Below are 17,877 nucleotides of genomic sequence, written 5' to 3' on the forward strand. Positions count from 1 at the left end.
TTTGTCTACTTCCGGCCTTCTCTCCACGCCGGAGCAGTCAGCATGGCGGACGAAAGGAGCTCCGATGAGTCCCAGCAGGAGGAGAACAGCGAGCCGGAGGAGGCCGCAGGAGGAGAGGAGTTCAGGCTGGAGGAGGTTCTGCGGCTCGGAGGAACCCAGGTTAGTCAGAGGTTCTGGTTCCGGTTCGTTCCGGTTTGAGGAAACCTTCAGATCTTCATGATTGGCAGCTAGAACCAAACTAAAGCAGCTTTTCATCTTTACCGACCCGCTGCTGTCGGTCCGGAATCATGGCGGCGGTTCTGATAGTTTATGGTTCGGTTCTGGTTCCGGTCCAAACCGGAGCGGAAGGTTATCGGGGTGTTTGAAAGGAATCCATCAGGGATCCCGGCCAGGACCATTTACAACACTCAGTTATTAACCCACTTCACTTACTCAGTCATTCACCAATTCACTCATCCATCCATTCACTGCTAAAGGAACTGATTTTCATCAGTGAAGCTCTATGGTTCTGCAGGAGGACGGATCTGGAAGTCCTGCTCTATGAGATGCTGATCTATAAATTAATCTGGAAAACAGTTTATTATCATCTAGTATTTTTATTCTTTGCAAATAGTTCAGAGAAAACATTTTATAAGTCGAAGAAAATACAAGATATAAAACAAACAGAAGCAACATAAGGAATAAAATCTACCTCCAAGTACGGAGCATTTACCAATAATTGAATCTCTAACTGATTTAATTCTATTTGCTAAGGTTTTATAATCATTGTTTAACAGAAATTGGAGCTAAAGTCATCAGTGTGTGGCAGAGGAGGAGGGGGGAGTGTTTCTGTGAAAACATTTAATAAGAAAGGATTCTGGTTCTGTCAGAACGGGGCAGAGGAAGGAGGGATGAAGCTGCTGACCGCCTCAGATGAAGCTGTTAAAATAAGGAAATGAGAAATGATTGGTGGAAAACGACGAACATGGGCTCTCTGAACCCTTTTCTCTGTCTGCAGGCAGATTACGTCCTCCTGGCGGCCCTGGACGACTCCGCCGAGCTCGTGGATGGAGGGATGAAGGGCGCCATCGACGACCTGGAGGAGGGGGAGCTGGAAAAGTTCATCACCAAGCTGGGAATCCGAGGCCACGCCGGGCTGAGTGTCCCAGACGATCAGGAGGGCGGCGGCGCCGCGCAGCAGGAAAAAAACAGCAAAAAGGTCACCGCTACGCCCGCGGCTGATCAAGAGTCCGCCGCTAAGATTAAAAAACAGAAGAAGGAAGATGGCCAGCTCCCAGCTGGGAAAAAGTCCAAGCAGAACCTGAACGTGTTTGAGTTCCAGCCGCGGCAGGTTCTGCTCATCAAACCCGGCGGGAAGTGGTTTGAGCTGGAGTACGCCTCGGAGGGATCAGAGGCGCCGCAGGACGGCGCGCTGGTGTCCCGCTACAAGGCGCTGGCTCAGCAGCTGTTCGAGTCCGAAGTGCAGCTCTACAGAACCAAGAAGAACCTGCAGAAAGGAGCCAACTCCACCTGGATCAAGACGGTGGTGTCCTCCGGCGTGCTGGCAGACAGGATGGCGGCCATGACGCTGCTGATCCAGGACGCTCCGGTCCACATGCTGGATCACGTGGAGACCCTGGTTTCCATGGTGAAGAAGAAGGGCAGCCGGCGGATGGGCCTGATGGCTCTGGACACGATGCGGGAGCTGCTGCTGTCCAACCTCCTGCCGGAGGACAGGAAGCTCCGCCCCTTCGCCCAGCACCCCTTCGACCAGCTGGAGGAGCGGGCGAGCGGCAACAGCGACGCCCGCGACCGGCGCCTCATCCTCTGGTACTTCGAGCACCAGCTGAAGCATCATGTGGCCGAGTTCGTGGCGGCGCTGGACGTGGTCGCCCACGACACCGTGGCGGCCACCAAGGCCAAGGCGCTGGCGGCGGCCCACGAGCTGCTGTTGGGCCGCCCCGAGCAGGAGAGGGCGCTGCTGAGCCAGCTGGTCAACAAGCTGGGAGACCCCGACTATAAGATGGCGGCCAAGGCGGCGCACCTGCTGGAGACGCTGCTTCACCGCCACCCCAACATGAAGGCCGTGGTGTGCTGCGAGGTGGAGCGCCTCATGTTCCGGCCCAACATCGGCGCCAAGGCCCAGTACTACGCCGTCTGCTTCCTCAGCCAGGTGGCGCTGAACCACGAGGAGGCGCCGCTCGCCTCCAAGCTCATCGCCGTCTACTTCTCCTTCTTCCGCGTCTGCGTCAAGAAGAAGGACGTGGAGTCCAAGATGCTGAGCGCGCTGCTGTCCGGCGTCAACCGGGCGTACCCGTACGCCGCCGCCGGCGACGAGAAGGTGAAGGAGCAGCTGGACACGCTGTTCCGGGTCGTCCACCTGGCCAAGTTCAACACGGCCGTTCAGGCGCTCATGCTGCTCTTCCAGGTCCTGGACTCGCAGCAGAGCGTGTCGGACCGCTTCTACGTGGCGCTGTACAGGTAGGAGGGTGTCGACCTGCAGAGCTCGGAGATCCGATCCGATCCGATCCTTACGGCAGGAATCTGTGCTTCCCTTACAGGAAGCTGCTGGATCCGGGTCTGTCGGGTTCGTCCCGCCAGAACATGTTCCTCAACCTGCTGTACAAGGCGCTGAAGGCGGACGTGGCGCCGCGGCGCGTCAAAGCCTTCATCAAGCGGCTGCTGCAGGTCGGCGCCGAGCAGGGCGCCAGCTTCGCCTGCGGGGCGCTCTTCCTGGTGTCCGAGGTGATGAAGGCCAAACCGGGCCTCCGAGTTCTGCTGGACCAGGGAGAGGTGAGGAAGCCCGGTTCTGTTTGGACCGGAGAGAAAAGGAGCCCATTTAGAACCTGAAACCCGGGTCAGAACCTGGAACATGGAGGATAAATCAGAACGGGTCTGAACGGGTCAGAACCGGTTATATTGGGTCTGAACCAGTTCGATTGGGTCTGAACGGCTCAGAACCGGTTAGATTGGGTCTGAACCGGTTAGATTGGGTCTGAACTGGTCAGAACCGGTTAGATTGGGTCTGAACCGGTTAGATTGGGTCTGAACCGGTTAGATTGGGTCTGAACCGGTTAGATTGGGTCTGAACGGCTCAGAACCGGTTAGATTGGGTCTGAACCGGTTAGATTGGGTCTGAACCGGTTAGATTGGGTCTGAACGGCTCAGAACCGGTTAGATTTTAGTAAACGTCTCTTGATTTTACCTCCTGATGATGTTTTGTGGTTTTTTTGGGTTCTGGTTCTGTTTGGTTCTGTCAGAACGGGGCGGAGGAAGAGGAGGAGTTCAGGGACCTAAAGGAAGATGATGAAGAGGAGCGGATTGTGGAGGAAGGAGTCTGCGAGGCAGAACCTCAGAACCGGCCCGCATCATCATGGGTCCACCACCAGAACCTGGAAGGTTTGTGATCCGGTCTGGACTCTGGTCCTGGTTTCGTTTAGAAGCAGAGAACCGGATCGACCCGCTTTAACGTCAGAACTTTCCGTACAGGGCGGAGCTCTGAGGGCTACGACCCGCTGCACAGAAACCCGCTGTTCTGCGGCGCCGACCGCTCCACGCTCTGGGAGCTGCACAGGGTGAGAACAGAACCGACCCGACTGACTCCCTCAGGCTGTAAAATGTTCTGACCCGTTTCTGTCTGCAGCTGGCTCTGCACTTCCACCCGTCCGTGTCCCTGTTCGCCAGAACCATCCTGCAGGTAAGTGGCGGTCCGTTTGCGCCTCCAGAGGAGGTTCTGCTGGGCCTTCAGCGTGTTCTGCTCCTCAGGGAGAACCGGTTAAGTACTCAGGTGACCCGCTGCAGGACTTCACCCTCATCCGGTTCCTGGACCGCTTCGTCTTCAGGAATCCCAAGCAGCTCAAAGGGAAACGTAAGAACCGACCCGATCCGATTGCGCCGCCACATCCGGCTGAATCGGTTCTGATCCGTTTTCTTGTTTGTTTGTCAGAAAACACGGATTCTGCAGCCATGAGGCCCAAACAGAGGTTCCCCGTCAGCTCCTTACCAGGCAAGTTTTTCTCAGAACGGACCGGAATGAGCGGCTCTGGCCCGGAATGAGCGGCTGTGACCCGGAATGAGCGGTTCTGACCCGTTTCTCATGCTGTTTGTTCCACCAGTAAACTGCGCTGAGTTCCTGTCCAAAGACGAGAGCCAGATCCCCGTGGATGAGGTCTTCTTCTACCGGTGAGTCTCTCGGCGGCTCCGGTCCGGAACCGATCCGACCCGCCTAACCTGAACAGGTTCTGGTTCTGCTCCGCAGCTTCTTTAAGAAACGGCAGCAGGAGAATAAGAACTGGCGCCCACGGGCCAACGGCGACAACGAGAGCGTGGAAGACGTCGATGACGACGAGTTTGAGAAGGTTCTGGGTAAGACAGAACCAGAACCGGGCTCGTTTTTCCTGCAGTGAACCAGAACCTGATCAGAACTCTGTGTGACCCAAACAGATTCCTGTGAAGGAGACTCGTTTTTCATCGACATGCCGGATGATGACGACCTGGACTTCGCAGGGTGAGTTCTCCAGACGGAACCAGTTGTTCGGGTTTCAGTCAGCAAACAGGTTCTGATCCAGTTCAGGGGAATTGTGTTTAGGAATGTCAGGACCACTGGTGCCGGTCCATTTAGCCCAGAGCGATACCAGAACCGGACCTTTTCCCAGAGCTCCTGAACCGGGACCATTTCACCAAACTGGGTCCAGAATTCCAGAACCAAATGAATTGGAGCAGAACTGCAGCTCCTGCTAACTAGCATTAGCTAACATGCTACATAAGGCTAAGCTACTAAGCTAGGCGTCATTTTGACGCTCCTGAGATTTTAAAGGGAAAGAACTTTATTTCCATTAATCATATTAACTGACTTTTCCTGTTTCTATATTTCCTTCATTTTCACGTAGTTTTGTTAATAAAATAAAAACATATAAAATAAATATGGATCATTTTACCTCGATCTCCCAAAGCCGTCACTTGTTCGGCGCTATGGTGGTTTATCTGCTCTGTAGCAGAGAGAGCGGCTCGGCTTTATTTACTTTAACGGTTGGAAAAATAGTTTAAACAGGTTTCTAAGTGAGAAAGTCCGCCTCCAAACATCCTCTGTTCATCCGTTCATCAGGATTATAATCCCACTATAATCTGCAGGTCTTGTTGGGAGCGCTGGGAATCCCCGCTGGAAGCTCTCTGCTGCGGCCAGCCTGTGGGGGATTTCCTGCTGCCGCTCGTAGCTTCTGGAAATTAATAAAGAGATTTTTAAGGGCAACGCCATTTTTTTATATTGGCCCCTTGATTTGATGTTATTGCATCATGTTCTACTGACCCATATGATTGATTGGCCTCCATGTTCTGAATGCTGGCGTACCATAAAGAATAAATGATGAACAGTTTAGTTTGTACCTTCAAGTCGTTGCCCATAGGAAGACGTTACTGGATATAACCTAACGGAATATCTTCAGAACGGCTCCAACTGACACTAAACTCATATGGGAGAGTAGAACATGATGGAATAACGGCGAATCAAGGGGCTAATGGAAAAAAACGCTGTTCCCCTTTAAGGTTTAAGGTAAAAACTCCAAGAACCAGAATATAGATTCCTATTTTTTCATCAGCAGGTTTTAACATTTCTGGTTCATTTTGGTATTTATAACCCGTTTCTCCATCGTTCATAATAAATGTTTTAGTTCAGCAATAATGCTGCGTTCACAGCGAACGCAGCAGGAGCTGCAGAAGCAGCGAGTTTACATGCAAAGTCAACGGTTGACGCGGTTCCGCGGCGCGTTTTGAGCGGCAGGAGCAGCACGTTGGGAGCATTCAAGCATCTGATGTGCTGCTGCTGCTCGAGATGGAAAAATCTAACTTTCTCTGCTGGACGCGCCGCATCAACCAATGAGAGAAGCTGATCTGGGAGCTGGCAGGGAGTCAGACGCAGCACTGCTGATGCAGAGCGCTATGATCACTCCTCTGAAACAGTTTATTGGCGCCTAAATTAACTTCAAATGTAGAAACCTGCTGGCAGAATATGTTCATTTTTATTATCCTGGTGCCTGCAGTTTGGATTATGTACATGAAAACCGCTGCGGTGAACGGCGAGGAGGCGACCCGGCCAGAGGCTGCTGTTGAAGGGAGTCCTACTGACAGCGCAGGGCTGGTATGTGGGGGTCTGAGCAGCTCCGACAGGAATACTATTGGAAGGCAGGATGAACTGACTGCACTGATTACGTTTTCAGGTGTATTTTCTCACTTAAAAACATATTAAAACTACTTTATTCCCACTGATCACAGCAAATATAGCTGCATGACAAAGAAAGGATAGTGAAGCTCCGCCCAACGCGCGTCAGACACACTTTTGCACCGCGCAGCCAGAGCAGCAAAGCTGCTTCAGCCGCGCGTCAGAACTAAACTGGTACAAGCAGCAAAAATGAAGCAGCAGACGTGATTTTGCTGCTCTTGCTGCGTCCGGTGTGAACGTAGCATAATGATTAGAGCTGCTCAGCAATCCATTCAGCTTTATTTTAACCTTTAGAGTTAAACTTTTTATTTATTTTTCAAATGCAGAATGTCTGCAGCCTGCAGGTAGCATCTGCCCCCCCCACAAAAACTCCTGCATCATCTTTTCTGATTGGTCGATGCGTCCAGCAGGAAAAGTTGAATTCACTGAACTCTAGCGTTGAACGCTCCGACACACCGCTGAACTTCTTGACTTAGTCCTCCATCAGACTCTTTGGTGCCCAGAAACATTAACATTGATCATTGTTTTCCATTTACTGAACTGCTCGCTGGAACCAATAGAGACGCTGTTGCTGTCGAACCGTAGGGCGCCGCTAACTTTTTATGTGGACATGAGGAAGTGGAAATGAAAGGAAAACCGTCTATCCAGAGTTTTCAGAACTAGGGAATGTAGACGAGGAACGACGGGAATCCAAGCAGTGGAGTCCGACTTTAACTTTCTTCCTTTTTTCCAATATTTGGATTATTTCTACTGGGCCAGAAAGTGATGCTTTATTTTTAAACATTTGGGTCCGTTTGTTACTACAATGTTTTCTCCTTGTGTTTATTGTAAAGTTTGTCTTAACTATTTTATTTCAAGCGGCATTAAACAGTCTTGAATTTAACTTTATCACTGAAAAAAAATCAAAATCTAGATAAGTAATTTTTTTCTTAAAATAAGTGTATTTGTTCTTGAATTCAGGAGGTAATTGAGACATTATGCCAATGGAAGAAAACAATTCCATTGTCTTATTTCAAGTGCATCTTATCTAAATATCTTATTTTTAAGAGTAAAAACGCTCTTTCCATTGGCAGATCATGTTGTTCAAATATTCAAATTAAGGGTAAATACACTTAATTTAAGAATGTTTGTACTTATTTCTAGATCGTTTTTCCAGTGTGTAGGAGTCCTGTAAAGCTAGGCGCACACTATAGGATATTTTGCTCTTTTTCGGGCCGATTTTCCAGTCGTGCAAGAATTTTTCGTTCGAGCCGACTTTCAGCCTGATGGTGCGTGGGGTAGTGTACGGGGGTAACGAGGGGCGATCAGCCTCTAACGACCACCTCCCATCAGGAATCGTAGGTCGGGAGAAAATCAAACATGTTTGAAATTCAGTCGGCCGTCGTGGGCAAATCGCTCAGCTGGAAAAACAAGGATTCTTCATCATCATCTCACAGGAAAACCCAGAAACATGGCGGGGGTGCAACGAGTGAAATTGACAGACCTGATTGGCTGACGACCTGTGGTCAAACAGGGCAGCTGCTGAAATCAGATCTGCTAAATTACATCACATTTCCAGGCTTAAGTCCTGATTATCCTCCTCCAGCAGCGTGTTGCAGCGTGGTCTGCGCTTTGTTATTCCACGCAACAACGGGCCAATCAGGAACTAGCTGTGGGTCTAGAAACGGCCAAGGCGGTGAGGAAGTTTGTGCGACAATGGAGGGACATGAGGGCCAAAAAGAGCGGGGATCCAGGTGGAAAAAGGGTCCCAGCGTTCTCGCGCACCTCGCTCTGCTAGCTGCTCCATCTTCAGTCGTTTTCCAATATGGCGGTCAGACAAACAAAACAAGCCGGTAAGGAACCAAACAGGAAATATGCATAGAGTTGAGCTGATGTAGATTTGACCAATCAGAGGCCACCTGTCTGCGGTCACCTACAGTTTTGGAGAGGAGCAGCAGAGTCTCTGCAGAAGGGGGCGGGGCATATCTAATTTAACTGCGACACACGCAGACGACCTGGTTTCTGAGCATAAACCAGCCTTAAGCCAATGGGAACCATCAGCTGCAGTAACCTCTTTAACCTGAGGGGGGCACCACACAGTTTTAGACACAACAGCAGGACTAAAACAATAAACACATGAGCAGAACATTCATTTAGGGTGAGTCGTCCTTTAATTCCACTTCTCATTAAATTGGTTTCAGATTTAATTAAAACATTTTTATATTTCTTTAAAAACTTCCTGAAGGTTTCTGCAGGACCGATGCGCCCCCTGCTGGACGGGTCATTTAGAAGCCATCCAGCTGAGTCATGGTTCCTGTGGCCCCATCCTGACTCCGGCTCTGGGTCCTAACCTTCGTCTCTCTTCCTGTTTCCCAGGAATGTGAAGAGTAAGAAGGGGAAGAAGGAGCAGGAGGACTCGGAGGACTCCGACGTGGACGACCTGGACGATGAAGAGGTGTCTCTGGGCAGCATGGATGAGGAAGACTTTGGAGACGACCTGGAGGAGGAAGGAGGGACCTTCATGGATCCTGATGATGATGATGATGGTAGGGTATCCTATTGGTCCGACATAACCACACGTTCCGGGTCATTTCCTCCCCGTCTGAGTCCAGGTTCTTCCTCTTTCAGTTCCGGAGCTGGAGTTCAGCGAGGATGAGGATGTTCCTGATGGTTGGTTCTGATCTTCCTCATCCCAGTTTTCCAATTTGTCTGGGAATCCCAACATGAACTTTCTCTCCTCCCTGCAGAGTCGGACAAGGACAGCGAGGTCCCGGAAATCGCGCCTCGGAGCAGAACCAGGAAGAGGAAATCCTCAGCGGACCTGGACTTCTCCGGATCTTTAGGTCCGTCAGTATTCCGGGTCGGTGAGGAATTCTGCTTCATTCAGAACCGTTCTCTAGCTTCCTGTTTTCTTCCTCTGTTCAGAGCGTAAAAAGGAGAAGAAGAAGAAGAAACCAAAGACAGATGGAGCCGTGTTCGCTGCTGCTGAGGAGGTGAGTTTTCCAACCGGATCCGGCCCAGCAGGGGGCGCCACAGAACCACCGGCTCTGGAGACTAACTGTCCCTGTTCTCCTTCAGTTCGGATCCCTGCTGGACGAAAACAGCGACTCCAAGTTCGACAACATCGGCCTGAACGCCATGGCCAACACGGACCGAGCCGGTAAGGTCCAAAGGTTCTGCTGAAGCAGAACCACTTCCACTGGGTCCAGTGGGACAGAACGTCTGCAGAGAAAGATTTCCCAGTTCAGGGTTAAACAGTTCGGACCTCCAGAGGTGGGAAAGTCAGGATGGAGGAAAGGAAAGGCGACCCGCGTCCTGATTGTTAGAGCAGGGCTAGTGGAGTGGTTCTGACCCGCCTGGTTCTAAAGGTTCTGTTCATCCTGCAGGCCTGAAGCAGCTGAAGTGGGAGGCTCAGCGGGACGACTGGATCCACGGGCGGGACGCCAAGACGCTGCGCAGGAAGAAGAGCTCGTTCAACAAGAGGAGGCCGCTGGGCAGAACCCGCCCCGCAGGCGCGACCTTCAGGAAGAAGAAGAAGAAGTAGCAGCGGCGGCTCCGGCGTCGGACCCTCAGTCCCGTTTGTCGGCCCAGGCTTGGCGGTCGCGCTCTCTGATGCAGTAGATCCCCGCCCACTCGTTGGACTGGTAATAAACTGGGAGGACAGAAGAAAGGCGTTAAATCGACGCTCATGTACAAAGTTTGAACAGATTTCCTAAAAGTTTTTCAATAAAGTCTGAAATGTTTTCCTGATCCGGGATCCTGGTGGGAAAACAGGAAGTTAAAAAAAATAATAAATAAACAATTTCATATTTACTTTTTTTTCTTTACAGATTTTATTTATTTTTTTAGTTTCCAAATCTGTTTTTCAGATTGTTTAGAAAGAATTTAATTAGATTTTAAATTGCATTCCTCAGATCATTGTGTGAACCTCTGGGGGCGGGGCCTTCCTCTGCAGGGAGGAGCAAAGCTGCATTTCTATTGGTCGATATTTGTGTTAAGAGTCTTTGGCCGTTTCTCACTGTGTCCTCGTGAAAACGTCATCACCCTCAGCCCTAGGACTGTTACAATTCACTAGAATGGACAAAGTCCCGGATGTTGTTCTGGCCCCTCCCTCTTTACCCAGCATGCATCAGAGCAGACCTGTCCGTCGTCCAGACTGACAGCTGTCCCAGCATGCAGTGCGGCAGCAGCTCCCAGGTTAGCGCTCACAGAGCTCAGAGTATTAAGATAAAAGTTCTCGTTTCTGTTGCTGCTGTTCAATAAAAGTACGTTTTAAGATCATTTGAGGCGAGAAAATTAAACTTTAATCTTCACTATATGGAACATTTACTGATTTAATAAAAAAAAAAAGTTCAGATGTTGAGGACCGCAGCAACCAGCGGAGCTCCGAGGCTAACGGCAGCTAGGGCTAACGCTAGCCCGTCTGCGGCGGCCAGGGCTTGATTTGTGTTTAACTGTTCATCATTATTCCTCCACTAAATGAAAAAAGTCATAATTTATTATTCTCTATATTCTATTAATAGCAGGAGGTGAAATTCAGCTCCAGGCGAGCTTTGACTGTGATGATGTCATCAGTGCACTGCTGTTCCAGTTGACACAGACTTGTAGTCAGTAACAGACTTGGTGCAATCACGAGTTCGTACTCAGGTTCTAATGAAATGAGAAACAGCCAAAGTTTTGGGCTTAAAGTGACGAGAATCTGATAAAAAAATTAAAAATCTGAAAGGCAGCAGTTTGAAAACAAAGTTATACTTTTTTTTTTGTATATATACAAAATATGAGAAAACTGCGAAGTTAATCTCAAAATATATTTTTGATTAAATCTTTTTCAAAGCTTCATATCTGGATTAAATTTTTTTTTATTTCTATTCATTAAAACTTTCTCTTTGCACTAATTCTGGAACCAGATTCCCTCCATACGGCGGATTCTGTTCATAAACCGGATCATTAGATCAGCTGGTTGGTTCCGGCTGGTCCGGTCTAAAAAGAGGACTAGTGATGGTTACCGATAGCCTGGTTAACCAGACTAAAGGTGTAATCTAGTCTGGCCTCAATGAATGAGACATCGGAAGATTGTTGATGAGAATAAACCGTTGTTTTTCTAACCAATGCTGTTCCTATTGACCAATGAGAGCCACTGACTGATGTAGGAAGAACAACAGGAAGCTGGTGGCGGGGGGTTAGTGGCAGAAAGATTACAGAAAGTTGGAGTAAACATTTTGATTACAGCTGAATAGATCGGAAAGAGATCCGCCAATTTATTGGAGGTGGATTGAAAAGCAGGTGGAAGCAGGTTCCCCCGCAGAAGAAACTGCTGCTGAGAAGGGAGCTCAGGATCAGGAGCTGAAGGAGCTCCGCCATGACACAGACAAGCCAAGGATATCTGTCGCTCCTCCGCGACGGATAGCCCAGGTAAGATGCTGCCATCTTCCTTATTGTGTTTTCTCCAGCTTTGTTGTCCCGCCCTCAAACCCCGCCCACTTTGCATCCAGACATTCAAAACACATCTCTGCGTTGTGATTGGCCCACAGCTCTAGGGCCTGGGGCATTGATGGAGGCTAGACCAATCACAGGCAAACATGATTTCAGCCGCTGGTGGGCGGGGCTAATTTACTAACCTGACTCCGCCAGATGGATTTGCTCCGCATATCCATCTGGAAACCTTCCGTTGAAGTAATTTTGGGAAGGGGCGAAAATACTGGTTAGCTGATTGGCCTATGTTGGTGATAGACGGGCCAAATAAACCAATCAGATCAACGAAGCATATGACGTACTAACAGAGCGACGACGAAGAGGAGCCAATTGATCGATCAAACTCTTGCCGAAACCAGTCGGGAGAAGAGCAAAAACATCTTTTCCTCTGAGAAAAGCCTCCAGAGCAGTGTTTTGCTCTTCTTTCAGTGAAGAAATACTCTGTAATTCCCATAAAACTTGCTCGATAGCCACGCTAACGCTAGTTTCATCGGCTGAAGCCGCCATGTTCTTTAGACTGAACTGTGGCGCTTCTCGTTGCGTCACACCTCAACCCGCCTCAAAGCCAACGCTGATTGGACGTTCGTTTGGTGAACGGCTCCAAATTTTCTTTAACGGAGAGTCTCCGGACTGATCTGTGAGTGAAACTTTGAAAGCTCGCGAGATCAGGATGGTCTCACCAGGCTAGAATGAGGCATCATGAAGCCAAACTGGATCGATTCTGTCTCACAGAATACTGACACCTGCTGGACATTTAAAGACACTACAGGCTGCTTATTGGACAGAATAAACTGAATTGATGACCTAGAATGATAGAATTTAAGTTATTCTAGGTTATATTCTACTATTTTATATCTATGATTAAATTGAAAATATCTTCAATATTGTAAATGTAAACTTATAACGTGAAAATGTGAATGAGGATGCTTGTGGACTAGGATTTTAACAGTACAAAGGGTAAATAAACTAATTTAAAATTAACTTTAATTCAGATAAGTTGAGTGAAACAATTTTAAAATTAAAAACGAAAAGGTTCCTTTTCCTTTTAGGCTCCAAAATTCTGGATCATTTTAATGATCATTTTTTAGCAGATGCATCATGTTGACTGAAACGTTTTTAAACCCAGTTTAGTGAGTCGGTCGGATCGGTCACATGACTTTCTGCACCAATACGGTGTTTGGCTCTAGGGGCCCCACGCATCGGGGTCGCGGCTCCGGACCGATCGGTTCGTGAACCTCGCTCAGATCCATGCTTACCTTCCAGGATTGAAGGGAACTTCTCGTTCATGGTGCTCCTGAACTCTGCGGGTGAAACGGACAGATGTTCCAGCAGATGTTTCCTCTGAGCAAAGCTGAATAATGTTCTCCTACCTCGGCTGTTGTTCATCCTGTGGAACAGAGCGTACGCCCCCAACACTCCCAGCAGCTCCACCACGATCACTCCCTTCATCAGCCGCCTGGCCAGAGGCTCCAGGGGTTTAGGAGGCATCTGAGGAGACGGCAGGACTTTACTGGGAGCCTCGCTGGATAGAAACCGTCTACTGATCCCACAGAACTTCATCTATTAGCTTCTTATGTAGCAACTTAAATCTTTGATTTAAATAACAAATATATGAATTATAGAAACAAATGGAAAATGTTACATAAAGTTTATTTTCCAGTACTGGTTGGATAATAAAGCTTCTTCCAAAAAGCTCTCCTCTATCAGACCGGCTCCAAGATGTTCCCATATTTTTAAAAACGCGGTATCGATCTATTTTACTTTCAGAATCTGGTGAAATTTCATCGTTCTGTTTCAAACTCTCGTGATATTTTGCAAATTCTTGTGAGATTTTGTTAGTAAAATAGATCGATACCGCGTTAGGGCTGGGCGATATGGAAAAAAAACTATATCACGATATGGATTATTTTATATCACGATAACGATATATATCACGATATACCACAACTGATGTTGCATTTTATGTTTTCATAGTCCGTCAGATGGACAGGGTTGAAAAAAATCTTTCATCGCCTATTTTTTACCCATCATCTTGTTTCCTAATATGAGAATCCCAACCCCAAACCAAGAACACCAGTTATGCAATTTGCGGCCATGACAGTGAACAGTATAGAATCTTGGCTATTGCGCTGCAGTAATTAATCATTTAATATTCGTTTGTTATTGACATTTTATAAAATTCCAAGGCAAGGTTTTTCTCTTGTCTTTCATTTACCTTGTTTTCCACTAGGAGGCGCCTCGCCTATTTAAGAAGAAATGTGTATTTACAGATATAGCTGTGTCGCTGAGACGTCTTCTCATATTGTGATCCTTGGGCGAATGCTTCCTTAAGCTTCGGCTGTGAGAATTTCTTTCCAGTGCTTCCTGTATTTTCATCCCTTGTTTGTTTTGATCGGAGTGGTTGTAGTTTCCCGTGTTCTTGTTCATGATTTTTCTTCAGGTGGTAAAAGAGGCCGGAAGTATTTGCATCAGCCGCTGGAACGGCTTTGCTGCACAGTTTACATATCGGCTGCGTTTGTTCTTTATCAGATGGCTGAAATCCGAAATATAACCAAACAACCGAGCTGCCTCCCATTTTGGGCAAAAGTGGTGTTTGTTGTGTCTGTGACCTGGCAACCGTTTCTGTAACCGCTGCTGTGGTAACATCTTCTTGGGTGTCCATCATTCATTTTTTTTCAAGCCAGAAAGAAATTTCGCGGGCTCTCTCCGTCAGTAATGTCGCAAACGTATGGTGCAAAGCCGCGTGACGTAAAGCGGTGTAGTGTCGCAAAACCACGTTCTCTACACATTATCTTTTTATTCTCTTTTTTTTCCCGTTATATACACTTAGAGTTTGCATAGCAAAAACGCAAAATGTTATATTAACAAATTATATTAAAATGTATATTAGCAGTAATAATAATAATAAAAAAGTTTATCACGATAGAAAAAATAGAGGAGAAAGGTCACGATACACATGTTTCTCTCGTCCTCACGATATATATCGCCATATCGCCCAGCTCTATACCGCGTCAATATATCAACATATAAAAATATGGCAACATTTGGTGATTTTTGGGGGGATTTCCTAGCATAACGATGACATATAGCAATATTTCATTAGTAAAAGAGATTGATATGGTGTTTTTAAATGGCAATATATCAGCATATGAAGATATTGGGATATTTTAATGGATCAATATTTTTTCCCTCGTCTTTAGAAGTTATTAAGTCTGTAAAAAAGAAGTTTTTGAGGAAGAAGAAAGTAGTATTTAAATTTTTTTTTAGACTTTAGAAACTCAGAAGCTGATCAAATATCGGGTTAAATATCGGTGGGGTGGCCGATGTCCGATATTCAGTTTTAAGGCCGATACCGATAGGGGGCCCATTATATCGTGCATCCCTAAGAAAAGCATAAACCTAACAGACTGTTAGAGTTTGGATTATGGCGAGAAAAAAGCAGCTAAGTAAAGAAAAACCAGCGGCCATTATTACTTTAAGAAGTGAAGGTCAGTCAGTCGGAAAACTTTTAGAGTTCCCGATACAGTCGCTAAAACCATAAAGCGCTATAGAGAAAGTGGCTGACATGAGGAGCGCCTCAGGGAAGGAAGACCAAGTTAATCCGAGTCACCAGCCTCAGAAATGGCAGATTAACAGCAGCTCAGATTAGAGAGCAGGTCAATGAAACACAGAGTTCTAGCAGCAGAAACATCTGCTAACAGGAGACTGGGTGAATCAGGCCTTCATGGTAGAAGAGCTGCTAGGAAACCGTTGCTAAGGCAACAAGCAGAGAGACTTTGGCTAAAAACCAGATACGGACCTTAGACCAGAGTAAATCTGATGAGTCCAGATTGGAGATCTTTGCTTCCAACCATCGTGTCTTTGTTTGATGCAGAAAAGGTGAACGGATGGACTCTACATGCCTGGTTCCCACCGTCAAGCACGGAGGAGGAGGTGTGATGCTGTGGGTTGCTTTGCTGCTCACACTGTTGGGGATTTATTTACCGTAAATTAGAGGCATACTGAACCAGCATCTTACAGCGCCATGCTATTCCATCCTGTTTGCGTTTAGTTGGAGCATCATTTATTTTCCAACTGGACAATGAGGCCAAACGCTCCTGCAGGCTGTGGAAGGGAGATATGATGATGGGGAGCGATAGGATGCTGCCCCAGATGACCTGACCTCCACTATCACCCGACCTGAACCCAGTCCAGATGGTTTGGGGTTAGCCGGACCGCAGAGTGGAGGAAAAAGGTCCAACAGGTGCTCAGCATCTCTGGGAACTCCTGCTGGAAACCATTTCAGGTGACGACCTCTGGAAGCTCATCAAGACTCACCTGATATGACTGAATTTAACTGCTGTCAATATAAATTACACAAAAAGTCTCAGAAATCCCAGAACTGGTTTTAATTATTCTGCAGAGAGTTTAGAATAATCCAGTCCAGGTTTCATGTGTTTAGGTGTTGTAGTTTTCTAATTATTGTAGATTAAAGATGCTTAATTTAGAGCAAAATTAAGCGGAATTGCCCTTTATTTATTTCCTTCAAGTCGGAAGCCAACTTCATGTCTCCAATAAAGTAAAGGAAAAACATTTTAAATTATTCCTCCAACAACTCTGCATGTTAACAGATATTAAAATGTCCGGAATCTTCTGGAAACATTTATCTCCCATATTTTCTATCAATTTATTTTTCTGGTCTTTTAATAATTTGGCTCCAGTTAAAGAAAGATGTTAATTAGAGAAAACAATTAAAGACTCCTCCTTCTATTCTCCTTTTATAAGTCCTTATATTTTCACTCTTTTTTTTTTCCTGAAGGAAATTTATAGATTCATAAACTGAATTGATCAAACATAAAACTCAGTATTTTTAATTTAAAGTTTAACTGAAACCAGCCTTTGATCTTTGGATGTTTTAATTAATCTCAGCTCTTTTTGCTCTATTATCATTTTATTTTATTATTGTTTCTTTTCTTCTCAATAAAACAGAGAACTTCATGAGGATTAAATTAATGTTTACTGGATTTAATCTGATTCTACATAGAAATAAACTTTGGAGTCAAAAAGCAGAACTTTTCGCTTCAAGCAGCTCACCTTCAGCTCCCGAACCGAACCGAACCGGACCGGGTCAAGAAAGCTTTTAGTAGAGAGAAAACTTCAGACAGGCGGCTGCAGGACAAACAGGACTTACAGGCAACATCCGGACAACGGCGGCCGAGGAGGGCCAAACCGCTTCTTGATTCATGGAGCATTACTGCCCCCAGCTGGCCAAGCTTAGAACAACAGGCAAATAGAAGAATAGTTTGCTGAGCTCATTTTGTATGGAAGCAAATCGTTACCGTATTTCAAATGACAATAATGTGGCCACATTGTTTGACTCATAAATGAAATTAGTAATCAATAATCGTATTTTCATTTTCTTCTTTAACACTGCTCATCCTCTTAATTAAAATAAAAAAGACATTTGAGATTTATTTTTCAAAATGTACCTCAGCAAATACATATCAAAATTCAATTTGAAATGTAAAATTTAAAAATGGAAAAGCATTTCCATGTTGAGAATGTTGCTGCATTATTTGACTCATAAATGAAATTAGTAATCAATAATCCTGTTTATATTTTCTTCTTTAAGGCTGCACATTTTATGCCATAATCAAAGAGAAAACACAGCAGACATTGCTTTTTCGTTTTCTTGGTCTGCCTGCAAAGACGGGCCGGGCTACCCATGTTGTTCTGTAGGGGGCGCTGTGCACGTCACCATTGCATTACATTGTAAACGTGCCGGCGAGAAACTGGTTGAAACTGGTCTGACTATCGGGACATACTGAACGACCACAATGACCAAAACAGTGGCAGAGCTGCTGCTTTAGAGCAGGTTGCTGCTTCTAATGGACCTGTAGCAACGCCGACTGCTCCTGAGTTTCCCGCCGGCACGCTTACAATGTAATGCAATGGCGACGTGCACAGTATGGAAGTAAATCTGTGTCGCTGGGATTTAAATTAAAAATGCCACTGAAATTTAAATGTTGTATGTTTTTACTTACTGTTTCAGTGTTAAAATATATTCAGAACACATTTTTGACCTAAAAAAGTGTATTGTCATTATTTCTACACAAATTCGGCGTCTAAATTCAGTGTAAAAAGGGAAGGGTTACTTCAGGTCACGGACATTAGCCAATCCCGTTACGTTTTCTTAGTCACGTGACGTGACGTGACGATTGTGGCGCTCATACGGAAGGAAAACCAGCATCATG

At 46.5% G+C, this 17,877-nt stretch overlaps 2 protein-coding genes across 5 annotated transcripts; one reads left to right on the top strand and one right to left on the bottom strand.

Moving 5' to 3' along the window:
• Positions 1 to 9,986, top strand: cebpz (CCAAT enhancer binding protein zeta). Of its 3 annotated transcripts, none has more exons than XM_038305336.1 (17): positions 1 to 159; positions 998 to 2,460; positions 2,541 to 2,772; positions 3,240 to 3,378; positions 3,469 to 3,554; positions 3,623 to 3,676; positions 3,745 to 3,847; positions 3,926 to 3,985; positions 4,095 to 4,161; positions 4,238 to 4,344; positions 4,423 to 4,486; positions 8,549 to 8,718; positions 8,801 to 8,842; positions 8,920 to 9,015; positions 9,098 to 9,165; positions 9,251 to 9,332; positions 9,559 to 9,986. In XM_038305336.1, the coding sequence occupies exons 1-17, from the start codon at positions 43 to 45 to the stop codon at positions 9,714 to 9,716; spliced, it is 3,108 nt and encodes a 1,035-aa protein (XP_038161264.1). In that variant the 5' UTR covers positions 1 to 42; the 3' UTR covers positions 9,717 to 9,986. The 3 variants fall into 3 exon arrangements, with proteins under 3 accessions (XP_038161264.1, XP_038161265.1, XP_038161266.1); XM_038305337.1 differs by having other exon boundaries at positions 8,549 to 8,715; XM_038305338.1 differs by lacking the exon at positions 9,559 to 9,986 and having other exon boundaries at positions 8,549 to 8,720; positions 8,800 to 8,842; positions 9,251 to 9,456.
• Positions 8,321 to 16,836, bottom strand: LOC119796683 (protein CEBPZOS-like). Of its 2 annotated transcripts, none has more exons than XM_038305339.1 (4): positions 16,718 to 16,836; positions 13,015 to 13,132; positions 12,901 to 12,945; positions 8,321 to 9,824 (listed from the first exon to the last, which is right to left on the bottom strand). In XM_038305339.1, the coding sequence occupies exons 2-4, from the start codon at positions 13,130 to 13,132 to the stop codon at positions 9,742 to 9,744; spliced, it is 246 nt and encodes an 81-aa protein (XP_038161267.1). In that variant the 5' UTR covers positions 16,718 to 16,836; the 3' UTR covers positions 8,321 to 9,741. The 2 variants fall into 2 exon arrangements, with proteins under 2 accessions (XP_038161267.1, XP_038161269.1); XM_038305341.1 differs by having other exon boundaries at positions 13,015 to 13,166; positions 16,718 to 16,826.
• Between the last annotated feature and the right edge of the window lie 1,041 nt (positions 16,837 to 17,877).

The sequence above is a fragment of the Cyprinodon tularosa genome, unplaced genomic scaffold (assembly GCF_016077235.1).
Source record: "Cyprinodon tularosa strain WSP-4 unplaced genomic scaffold, ASM1607723v1 ctg557, whole genome shotgun sequence".
Taxonomy (NCBI): Eukaryota; Metazoa; Chordata; class Actinopteri; order Cyprinodontiformes; family Cyprinodontidae; genus Cyprinodon; species Cyprinodon tularosa.

Coding starts and splice junctions, on each gene's coding strand:
- cebpz (XM_038305336.1), top strand. CDS start 43: ATGGCGGACGAAAGGAGCTCCGATGAGTCCCAGCAGGAGGAGAACAGC. Junction 3,986..4,094: donor CCCCGTCAGCTCCTTACCAG/GCAAGTTTTTCT, acceptor TTGTTCCACCAG/TAAACTGCGCTGAGTTCCTG. Junction 4,487..8,548: donor GACGACCTGGACTTCGCAGG/GTGAGTTCTCCA, acceptor CCTGTTTCCCAG/GAATGTGAAGAGTAAGAAGG.
- LOC119796683 (XM_038305339.1), bottom strand. CDS start 13,132: ATGCCTCCTAAACCCCTGGAGCCTCTGGCCAGGCGGCTGATGAAGGGA. Junction 12,946..13,014: donor CAGGATGAACAACAGCCGAG/GTAGGAGAACAT, acceptor TTTCACCCGCAG/AGTTCAGGAGCACCATGAAC. Junction 9,825..12,900: donor GTTCCCTTCAATCCTGGAAG/GTAAGCATGGAT, acceptor CTGTCCTCCCAG/TTTATTACCAGTCCAACGAG.